A 12324-nucleotide genomic window follows, 5' to 3' on the forward strand; every position below is an offset into this window, starting at 1 on the left:
TCTGTTTACCTCAATTTTCTCATCTCCAAAGTGGAGGCAATAATACTACCTACCTCATAGGGTTATTGGGCTGTTGGCTGCTGGCTGCTGAATCATATAAATGACTTATTTAGAACAATGCCTGGAACATAGTAAGTAAACACAGAAGTAAATTTACCATTATTACAACCCATTAGGGTATGGACCATAACAGATACTAAATAATTAAAGAGTGACTGAAATGTTAGAAAAAGTGTTTATAGGGAAACAACTATTCTAAATGTAATTGATTTCAAATTTAAGAAATTTTGGAGATCATTTTCAACCAAATTCAGATGGGAAAAAAATTTCTAAATGAAAGCTTATAAATTAGGTTACAGCAGAAACAGTTTGCTTCAAATTTATCTGCAGCATAAACAAATTTACTCAGCTCTTTCCTCCTACAGTTTAGCACTTACAGTTCTCTTTTCTTGGAATAGTCGCCAGATGTTGTCATAGATAGCTTTTTGTCACTGAAGGCCCAGCTTAACCCTTATTTTCTCTGGTAACTCTATCTGGCCATTCAATCTAATTCTTAAGAAGTGTGTGATTTAGATATTTCATCAAGTCAGGTGCCATGTCAAGTGCAGTGGTCTTCATTAAAAAGTTGGAAGGTTCTTTGCCACTATTTTCTAATATATGTGTTCTGGAGGATATGTGCTTAAAATAGAAGCAGCATCATTTTGGTTAGTTGGAATCAGGGAAATGGTTTTAATTGGTTAAGATTGCCTATTATCTTGGGCAACGTTACAGTATATGCTTGGCTCTGTTTTCTCCAAGTCAAACTGTATAGTCAAATGTATTTCATAGAACTTGACCACAGGGAATCTGTCTCTGTTATTTGTGTTTTTATGCCTGACAATTCATTGAAGGTATTAATGTTCTTGTACTGATCCCTGGTCTTGGTGTTATGCAGTATGGTTTCCAATGTAATATTTTCCTCCAAATAGCTTTGTTTAATGGAACTGGGGCATACTGGGACACTGTCATTTACATTTATCTTTAGTTATGGGTATGTGGGCTTCTCTCACTGTTTCACCTCTGGTGGTCACAGTGAGATAATGAAAGACTTGCTCTTCCTCTTCTAAATTATTCTGTAAGATCAGCTACATGGTGGTGTCTCTTTTTCTAATTTTAATATCTAGGGAAAAATAAGCATTGCTTTTCAAATTCTAGTTTGCAGACAACATATTCTCATGTGGAAGTTTCAGGTACCCTTTAACTGGAAACTCATGTCAGGCAATAGTCTTATACTCATTTTAATAGATGTCTTTCTACTTGTAAAAGAATACCCAACTGGGCACGGAGGTCACACCTGTAATCCCAGCACTTTGGAGGCCAAGGCAGGTGGGTTGCCTGAGGCCAGGAGGTCAAGACCAGCCTGACCAACAAGGTGAAACCCCGTCTCTACTAAAAATACAAAAATTAGCTGGCTGTGGTGGCAGGCACCTGTAGTCCCAGCTACTCAGGAGGCTGAGACAGGAGAATTGCTTGAACCCAGGAGGCGGATATTGCAGTGAACTGAGATCGCGCCACTGCGCTCCAACCTGGGTGACAGCAAGACTGCATCTCAAAAAAAAAAAAAAAAAAATACCTATGATTGTCACTTATAACTAGAATTTCACTATCTGTTTGGTTTTTCAACATCTGCAGATATTTTCAATATCAGCATTGGTTTTGTACTATTTTTCTTTTTCTTTTCTTTTTTTTTTGAGACAGAGTCTTGCTCTGTCGCCCAGGCTGGAGTGCAATGGCGTGATCTTGGCTTACTGCAAGCTCCACCTCACAGGTTCATGCCATTCTCCTGCCTCAGCCTCCTAAGTAGGTGGGACTACAGGCACCCACCACCACACCCGGCTAATTTTGTATGTTTTTAGTAGAGACAGGGTTTCACCGTGTTAGCCAGGATGGTCTCAATCTCCTGACCTCGTGATCCTCGGCCTCCCAAAGTGCTGGGATTACAGGCATGAGCCACCGCGCCAGGCCATACAGTTTTTCAAATTGTATATTAGCTTTTCTCACCATGTGTGTCTTCATAATTACTGTTGCTATTGAAACAAATGACCCCATTCAGTAAGCTTCACATTAAATGTGTTCTACCTTAAGAGACAATGTCCTGAGAGAGCACTATTCTGAAGTCCTTGGTTGTTATTCGTGAGAAAGACTTATCTCATTTCAGGTACATTTTATGAAGAATGATCAGCAGGGCTGGGCGCAGTGGCTCACTCCTGTAATCCCAGCACTTTGGGAGGCTGAGGCAGGCAGATCACTTGAGGCCAGGAGTTCAAGTTCAGCCTGGCCAACATGGTGAAACCCTGTCTCTACTAAAAATACAAAAAATTAGCTGGGCATGGTGGTGGGTGCCTGTAATCCCACTTGGGAGGCTGAGGCAGAACAATTGCTTAAACCTGGGAGGCAGAGGTTGCAATGAGCCAAGATCTGGCCACTGCACTCCAGCCTGGGCAACAGAGCAAGACCTTGTCTCAGAAAAAAAAAAAAAAAAATGCTCACCAGAATAAGCCCACTGCAGGGGCAGTGTTGCAATTCAGCCATTTTCAGATACTTCTAATTCCTCAAATTTCTCTAACATCTGTGCTTCAGTTTCTTTTTCTTATAGTAGCTAGTACATTGACTCCCATTAATAGCAGGCATATGGTTAATGTAGCACATTCATTTTTAAAAATTCTGTTCTTTCCTTTGCCATGTGTGGTTTCTATATTGTATCTCCTTGTAGAAGAGCCAAAGGGGAAAGATTAGATGTCTCTCTTTTCTGTCCTTCATAAATGAGCAACTAAATTCAGAATACAAAGTAAGTTACTGTACTAACATGAGAGAATTGAAAGCAAAACAACAGTCCAGTATTGACTTTCCAAGTGCACGTATTCCAAGTCAATACTAGACAATAAACGCATGAAGAGAAGAGCAAGAAATAAGAAAGGAGCACTTACCTGGTAAAACATTTCTCCTTTCTTGCTTATTTCTTGCTCTTCTCTTCATGCATTTATTCACTTGGTCCCATTAAGACTCTCATTTCCCCTATCAGTATTTATGATATATTTTTATACAATCCTAACATTTTTTTCTTATAAAGAAAGCATATTCCTAAGCAGAAAAAGTAACTTTTCATGGGTATCCTTGTCATTGGGATATTCTCTTCTAGGCAAGAGCTACATTTCCTGGATTTACTTCCATTTCCTACATATCCTTAACTCAATGCCCATCCTTCCTATTCACCTGAAGCCTGAGAGTGACCCTTCTGTGGAAATTATCTCCCACATTCTCTCTACAATCTTCTCTTAGATTTTTTTTTTTCTCACAGGTACTCTGATAGCTAGCCTCCAAAATGGCTCCCATTGATTCTTACCTTCTGGTATTAATCTTGTATAGTCCCCTCCTACATTGAATGGGAATGTCCTGAGTAAACGATAAGCTATTGCAGAAATAATGATTTGTGACTTGGGCAAGGCGAGGTCATAAAAGGCGTGACTTTTGCTTGCTCTCTCTTGGATCACTCACTCCAAGGGAAATCAGCTACAATATTGTGGGGACACTCTTTAGAGAGGTCCAAGTGGTGAAAAACTGAGGCCTTCTTGTGAACAGCCAGCAGAACTTGCCAGACATGTGAGTGATCCATCTTGGAATCAGATTTTCCAGCCCCTGGTCAAGGCTTCAGATGACTGAAACTGTAACTGACATCTTGACTGAAACCTCATGAGAGACCCCAAAGTGAGAAATACCCAGCTAAGCTGCTCCTAAATTCCTGATCCACAGAAACTATATGACATATAAATGGTTGTAGCTCTTTTATTTCACTTCATTTTGGAGTAATTTCTGATGCAGCAGCAGATAACCAATACAAATTTTTGCTACCTACCTAGAAGGGAGATGCTGCCATAAAAATATAAAGTGTGAGAGTGGCTTTGAAATCAGGTCTGCATGTGGAGAGAAACTGCTCTGGAATTTTGGACACACAGAAATATGGGATATAACAAATGTTTATTGTGTTTTAATGCCACTAAGTTTTGGGAGTGATTTATTGCACATAAGTATATAAGTAATGCCTGTACATAAATGTCATTTGAAAAAAAATAAGCAGAATTTGTTAGAAGAGTAGATGGAAATAGTACATGGAGAGCCTTCGACTCTTAAATTCAAGATCTAGTATTGGTCCCCTGGTACAAGTGTCTAGAAAAAAAAGATGTAATACTGGGTGTTGCTATCAAGTGGGAGCAATTGTTATTTCTGTATGTTCTTGATCCGAGAGACAAAGTGAAGAAAAGTGTAATATTGTGATACATGTATTTGGTCTTTGACTCGTTTCCTGGTATACAACTGCTAAAATCCTTAGAAACTCCAAAGTGATGTCTTTTTCTATGCTAATGATTGACTTGAAGGTTGGCAGCCCCTAGGTAGCCTTAGGATGAGGTCTGGTGGCCAGAAAGACCAAGACAGGGTTAGGATCAACCTCTAGAGAAAGGGAGAGGGGCTGGAGGTTAAGCTGATCACCACTGGCCAATTATTCAATCAACCACTCTTGTGTAATGAAGCCTCCATAAAAACCCTGGGTTCAGCAAGCTGTTTGATAGCTAAACACGTGGAGGTTCTTGGAGGATGGAGCCCTGGGGAAGGCTTGGAAGTTCTGTGCCTCTTTGCCTGTGTCTCACCTTATGCATCATTTCATCTGTGTCATTTTGTAATATATTTTAGAGTAAACCAGTAAACATGTTTCCCTGAGTCCTGTGAGCAGCTCTAGTGAATTAAACCCAAAGAGGGGCAATAGCAACGTCAACATGAAGCTAGTCTATCAGAAGTTCTGGAGCCCCAGACTTATGCCTGGTGTCTGAGGTGGGAGTGGGGTGGGGTGGGGTGCAGTCTTGGATATTGAGCACTTACCCTGTGGGATCTAATGCTTTCTCCAGGTAGATAGTGTTGGAATTAGATTGGAAAACACCCAGCTGGTGTCTGCTGTAGAACTGATGAACTGTAGCCCAATGGGATCCATATATTTTGATTTCACTCTCAGAAAAGGGAAAAAAGGTTTCGTTTTGTCTTGTTTTGCTCTGTCACCCAGGTTGGAATGCAGTGAAATGCTTTTTATGGAGGCAAAGATAGCCTAGCATGGCTGTTCATACAGCTAAAGAAGATAAAATAGCAATGTAGAACTTAATCCATTTATTTGCAATGAAAGATAAAAGATGTAAAATATTTTTTAAATCTCAGATAACACCTTTACAGTAAATAACCCTAATTATATGTTTTAGGCTCTCTCCATAATGAAATAGTAATGCAGAGTATATGCCATGTCACTAGACTTGGAATGCCTTGGACTTGTTTATATTTATTGCACATATAATGGGCTCCCTTTGTCTTAAGGTCTACATCTAATGGCTAAACCATTTCCAAATATCTGTTTCATTTGCCATTCAGTATTTATTTTTAGACTACAGGAAGCTTCAAAGGAAAAATTCTAATTTATATTAGGTGACCGTGGCAAAATCTACTTAATATGTTATTATTTAAATAATTTCTGGGCTGAGTGCAGTGCCTTATTTCTGTAATCCCAGCTCTTTGGGAGGCTGAGACAGGAGGATCACTTGAGCCCAGGAATTTGAGACCAGCCTGGGCAACATAGTGAGAATCTATCTCTACAAAAAATAAAAAAATCAGCTGGGTGTGATGGTGCACACCTCTGGCACCATTAGCTACTTGGGAGGCTAAAATGGAAGGATTGCTTCAGCCTGAGAGGTTGAGGCTACAGTGAGCCATGATTGTGCTACTGCATTCTGGCCTGGGCAACAGAGCAAGACAAATCAAAACAAAACCCTTTTCCCCCCTTCCCTTTCCTGAGAGTGAAATCAAAACATAGAAAAAAATTCCTCAACTATGACATGAGGGATTTAAAAATCTTAATTAAGTTTTATATTTTCAAATTGCAGATTGTTCTCATCCTCTCTGCTTTACCTAAGAGGCTGCTAAGTAAAACAACAGAAAGGATTTTTAAAAGATGTTAACCTCTAAAGACAAAGACAATAGGAAATGAGACAATGGGGAGAGATGTCAACCCATTATCGGAAGGCCAAAACAGAGAAATGATAAATGAATTCATAGATCAGAAAAAGTTACATGCTAAATGTCTGCAAGTAGTTATGCCAAAGAGAGACAAACCCACTTGATAGAGCCTTGTAAGAGGCAAAATTTTTGCAAGCAGAGGATTCCAGGGAAGGTGGGAAGTGTAGGGTTAGAGATGTGAGATTCATTAAAGTCTGTGTTCAGAGTTGTTGGGTGTCCAGGATCTCTATCCCACTCTATGAAGCCAGATAACTCTTTCCATCCCACAGAAGATGGAAATGTTATTTTCTTGATAAATTGAACCAAAGAAGGCCCAAACTCAGAGAAAGTAGGCACAGTATCAAATAAAGAAAAAATTATGTGAAAATCTATATATTTACTCCAGGTGTGCCACCCCTCTTCCCCTGTCTTGTTCTCTTTAAATCAGTATCTAGGTTTATAACCTACCTCTCCCCCACCACACCCTACACACACGGAGTTAAGATTGGTAGAGCATTCTCTGAAGAAACTATGTGGTCCCAGAGAAAAGAACTGCAACTGCTGACATTTGGGCATTTCCCAAAGAAAAGCCCAGGTTACTATTTACCACAGTGAACACTACCTGGTGACAAATTATTCATGCACAATTTGCTTTTCAGTACCTCATTAAAAAAAATTTTTTTAAAAATTTTCTCAGAGACTTTTGTTCTGAAGTACCTCACTTTTAATTGACAATCAAGGATAATTAGACAAGGAAAGTTTTCTAAATGAAAGAGAGAATGCTTTCAGCCTACTTTCTTCCCCCGAGATTTTGTTTTTACTACCCATGGCCAACTATGGCTTGGAATGTAAGCCTAGAGAGAATTCATTCCAATGCTGGGATTATAAACATCTGGGAGGAAAAAGTGTGTCCTGACAGTGGTGTCCTCACTAATGTCCAAAAAACATCTTGCCTTGAAAGTTAGACATGTCATTTATATCCTGAACTTCTACTTCTTTTTAAATTTAATTTCATTTTAGATTCAAGGAGTACACGTGCAGGTTTATGTCATGGGTATGTTGTGTAATGCTGAGGTCTGGGCTTCTAGTGAACCCATCACCCAAATAGTGAACATAGTACCCAACAGGTAGGTTTTCAACCCTCAATCCCTCCCACCCTCCCCACTTTTGGAGTTCCCAGTGTCTGTTACTCCCATCTTTATGTCTTTGTGTGCCCATTGTTTAGCTCCCACTTACATAAGTGAGAACATGCAGTATTTGATTTTCTGGTTCTAAGATATTTCACTTAGAATAACAGCTTCCAGCTCCATCCATGTTGTGAAGGACAAGATTACATTCTTTTTCATGGCTGCATAGTATTCCATGGTATACATATACCACATTTATACAATCAACTATTGATGAACACTTATGTTGATTCTGTGACTTTCTTATTATGAATAGTGCTGCCATAAACATATGAGTGTAGATGTTTTCTGTTTTTTTTTTTGTTTGTTTGTTTGTTTTTTGAGACAGGGTCTTGTTTTGCCACCCAGGCTGGATCATAATTCACTGCAGCCTCCACCTCCTCAACTCAGTCAATCCTCCCATCTCAGCCTCCTGTGTAGCTGCCACTACAGGTTCATGCCACCATGCACGGCTACTTTTTGTATTTTTTTTGTAGAGATGGCATTTTGCCATGTTGTCCAGGCTGGTCCGGAGCTCCTGGGCTCAAGCGATCCACCTGGCTTGGGTTCCCAAAATTCTGGGATTACAGGTGTGAGTCACTGTCCCCGGCACAGGTGTCTTTTTGATAAAATGATTTCTTTTCTTTTGGGTAGATATCCAATAGGGGATTGCTGGGTCGAATGGATGTTCTATTTTTAGTTCTTTGAGAAATCTCCATACTGCTTTCCACAGGGGTTGAACTATTTTACTTTCCCACCAACAGTGTATAAGCAACAGATTTCTACTTCTGCATGAGGCTGTGTGGGTCCTCAAAGAGAACCTCAAAACTTAGAAAGCATAGTGCTGAGCCACCCAGCTTTTTTCTATCAAGTTTCTTAGCAATGCAGTATATAAATACTATCCATTTTCCAAGTTGATTTTATAGTGCTGTGTTCTACCTTCAGAAATGATAAGGACTCCTCGTTTCACCAGTTCCCAAGGCTGCAACCCCAGATCCTTGGGGATGTTGCCATGTGATAGCATTTCTCCAGCTCCACAGGAAAGCAGTAGCACATCTCCAGGGCTAAGGACTCCCACAGTGCCCTACCCCTCTCCGCATCCCCCAGGAAAGTGAGGAGCATGGGCAGCTCACTGAGGGTTTTCTGATCAAAAGCAGTCACTGTTTCTCATGTAGCAACCCTCAGATCATTTTGTTACTGGAAAGGGGTCCCGATCCAGACCCAAGAGATGGTTCTTGGATCTCTGCAAGAAATAATTTGGGGCAAGTTCATAGAGTAAAGTGAAAGCAAGTTTATTAGAGAAGTAAAGAAGCAAAAGAATGGCTACTCCATAGGCACAGCAGCAGCCTGGGCGAGTTGACTAAGGATACTTATAGTTGTTTATTGAACATAAACTAAACAAGGGGTGGATTATTCATGAGGTTTCTGGGAAAGGGGTCCAAAGTTACCGGAAATGAGGATTTCTCCCCCTTTTTAGACCATATAGGGTCACTTCCTGTTGTTGCCATGGCATCTGTAAGTGGTCACGGTGCTGGTGGGCATGTCTTTTAGCATGCTAATGCATTATAATTGGCATATAATGAGCAGTAAGGACGACCAGAGGTCACTTATTATGCCATCTTGATTCTGGTGGGATTTGGCTGGCTTCTTGACTGAAAACTGTTTTATCAGCAAGGTCTTTGTGACCCGTATCTTGTGCCGGCCTTCTATCTCATCCTGTGACTTAGAATGCCTATCTTCCTGGGAATGCAGTCCAGTAGGTCTCGGCCTTATTTTACTCAGTCCCTAGTCAAGATGGAGTTGCTCTGGTTCCAGCGCCTCTGATAGTTTGTCTTCTCTGCTTTATTTTTTGTAGGCCGGGGCAGGGGTCTCATTTTGCTGCCCAACCTAGTCTTGAACTCCTAGGCTCAAATGATCCTTCCTCCGCAGCCTCTCCAAGTGTTGGGATTACAGGCATGAGCCACTGCACCTGGCCTGTCTTATCTACTTTAAAGCAGTTTTTCTGTAGACTGACCCTCTGAATTCAGGCTCTATTCAAGTGAGGGCATCTTCTTTTCGGTTTGTTTGTTTTTGTTTTTTGCATGGTAGGAAGCATGGGACAGGCTGGGTGCGGTGGTTCATGCTTGTAATCCCCAGCACTTTGGTGGGCCAGTGGGTAGATTGCTTGAGCTCAGGAGTTCGAGACTAGCCTGGGCAACATGGCGAACCCTGTCTGTGCAATACAAATTTAGCCAGATGTGGTGGCTTGCAGGTCTGGAGACTAGAAGGTCTGTAGTCCTTCTAGTCTCAGCTACTCAGGAGGCTGAGATGAGAGGATCTTTTGATCCCGGGAGATTGGGGCTGCAGTGAGCCGGGATAGCGCCACTGAACTCCAGCCTAGGCGACGGAGTGAGACCCTGACTCAAAAACAGAAAAGAAAAGAAGCAGGGCTGGCTGATTAGGACAGCATTTCTTTTGCCGCCAGTTGAACAGTGGTGTCTAGAGTTTCCGGCCATAATTGCAAGAATTTATCGAAAAGCTTTAAATGTTTTCTTGGTTTTGGTTTTGTTTTGAGACAGAATCTCGCTCTGTTGCCCACCCTGGAGTGCAGTGGCGCAATTACAGCTCACTGTAGCATCGACCTCCCGGGTTCAAGCGATCCTCGCCTCATTCTCCTGGATAATTGGGACCACAGGCGCGCGCCATCGTGCCTGGGTTTGTTTGTTTGTTTTTGTAGCTATGGAGCCTTGCCATATTGCCAGGCTGGTCTCGATCTACTGGGCTCAAGCGATCCTAACACCTCCGCCTCCCAAAGTGCTGGGATACAGGAGTGAGCCACCGCGCCCAGTCGCAGTACACCAAAAGTATTTATTCGGTCAGCGTCCCCCGCCTGAGGGCGCAGGGATGGCGGGTCCAGGCTGGAGGCGGCTGGGGGCCCCGCCAGTGAGCCGGGAGCCGCAGGAACGCTAGTGAGCTGCGCGCGGGGCCGGCAGCTGGGGGTTATTTCAGTGCGCGGGGAGAGGGCGGCCCGCGGCCCAGCGTGGGGTTAAGCGGCCTCCCCCGCACTGGGGTGAGAGCCCAGAACAGGCGGCAGAGCCACCCCCCAACCCCCAACCCCAATCCCCGCGCTCGCTGCGGCTGGACGTGAAAAGACGGTCCCATGCTCTGGGGAGTTAGTAGCCTTCCACTGGTACCTTCAGAAGAGTGAGCGAACATGAAGTCCAGTCCTGGCATCCAAGCCGCCATCGACCTCACAGCGGGGGCCGCAGGGGGGACAGCGTGTGTACTGACCGGGCAGCCCTTCGACACAATAAAAGTGAAGATGCAGACGTTCCCCGACCTGTACAAGGGCCTCACCGACTGCTTCCTGAAGACGTACACCCAAGTGGGTCTCAGGGGCTTCTACAAGGGCACCGGCCCGGCACTTATGGCCTACGTTGCTGAAAACTCGGTCCTCTTCATGTGCTACGGGTTCTGCCAGCAGTTTGTCAGGAAAGTGGCTGGAATGGACAAGCAGGCAAAGCTGAGTGATCTCCAGACTGCAACCGCGGGGTCCTTTGCCTCTGCATTTGCTGCACTGGCTCTCTGCCCCACCGAGCTTGTAAAGTGCCGGCTACAGACCATGTATGAAATGGAGATGTCAGGGAAGATAGCAAAAAGCCATAATACAATTTGGTCTGTCGTGAAGGGTATCCTTAAAAAGGATGGCCCCTTGGGCTTCTACCATGGACTCTCGAGTACTCTACTTCAAGAAGTACCGGGTTATTTCTTTTACTTTGGTGGCTATGAACTGAGCCGATCGTTTTTGGCATCAGGGAGATCAAAAGATGAACTAGGCCCTGTCCATTTGATGTTAAGTGGTGGAGTTGCTGGAATTTGCCTCTGGCTTGTCGTGTTCCCAGTGGATTGTATTAAATCCAGAATTCAAGTTCTTTCCATGTATGGAAAACAGGCAGGATTTATTGGTACCCTCTTAAGTGTTGTGAGAAATGAAGGAATAGTAGCCTTATATTCTGGACTGAAAGCTACTATGATTCGAGCAATCCCTGCCAATGGGGCACTATTTGTGGCCTATGAATACAGCAGGAAGATGATGATGAGCCAGTTGGAAGCATACTGAAGTGTCTTGGTGAACCTGGATCTGAGTCCGTGAGTTTGAGTACTACAGTTCATCACAGGTTTCAACAGAATACAAGACCAATGCCGAATTTTGACTTCATGGGAATTTTGGTTTTATCTTCCCTTCTTCTACCCTAAATCTTAACTTTATGAAAGGGCCTCTATTGTACATCATATAATTTCTGCCCGTAATTGTATTGAAATAGGAAAGTTGCTGCTCTTGCACTTGCTGGAATGTACAGGACAGGCTGGTTGGCCCTATGTACCTAATTCAAAAAAGTAAATATCACGCTGTCAGGGCCTTTACATAAAGCCATTTGTGTGTACATGCAGTTTGGATGATTCTATGTCATGAGTGAAACAATTTGGTTCTATGTATAATCTCAAATATTACCCCCCCAAACCCAGAACTGACCATATTTTGTGAAGATAGGTATGAATGATTGCTTAGGATCTCTTTTTTTTTTTTTGGAGACGGAGTCTCACTCTGTCACTTGGGCTGGAGTGCTGTGGCGTGATCTCGGCTCACTGCAACCTCCGCCTCCCTGGTTCAAGTGATTCTCCTGCCTCAGCCCCCTGAGTAGCTGGGATTACAGGTGCCCACCACCACACCTGGCTAATTTTTGTATTTTTAGTAGGGATGGGGTTTCACCATGTTGGCCAGGCCGGTCTCGAACTCCTGACCTCAGGTGATCCACCCACCTCAGCCTCCCAAAGTGCTGGGATTATAGGCATGAGACACCATGCCTGGCCAGGATCTCTTTTAAAGTCTGTTTAACATGTGCACTTCATTAGGTGGTTCAAGTTTGGAAAAGTCTTCATGTGGTGCTTGAAAACCAAAATACTCATCTCTCTCTCTCTCTCTGTCTCTCTCTCTCTCTCTCTCTCTCTCTATATATATATATATACACTTGTTTTTTTGTTTTTGTTTTTTTTTGAGATGGAGTCTCATTCTTATTTCCCAGGCTGGAGTGCAGTGGCACGATCTCGGCTC

At 43.0% G+C, this 12324-nt stretch overlaps 1 protein-coding gene across 1 annotated transcript; it reads left to right on the top strand.

Moving 5' to 3' along the window:
* The first annotated feature begins 10176 nt into the window (after nucleotides 1-10176).
* SLC25A2 (solute carrier family 25 member 2) lies at nucleotides 10177-11726 on the top strand. The gene has a single exon (XM_033180895.1). The coding sequence runs from the start codon at nucleotides 10426-10428 to the stop codon at nucleotides 11329-11331; it is 906 nt and encodes a 301-aa protein (XP_033036786.1). The 5' UTR covers nucleotides 10177-10425; the 3' UTR covers nucleotides 11332-11726.
* The last annotated feature ends 598 nt before the right edge of the window (nucleotides 11727-12324 follow it).

This window comes from Trachypithecus francoisi, unplaced genomic scaffold, assembly GCF_009764315.1.
Source record: "Trachypithecus francoisi isolate TF-2019V2 unplaced genomic scaffold, Tfra_2.0 Lachesis_group2, whole genome shotgun sequence".
Lineage (NCBI taxonomy): Eukaryota > Metazoa > Chordata > Mammalia > Primates > Cercopithecidae > Trachypithecus > Trachypithecus francoisi.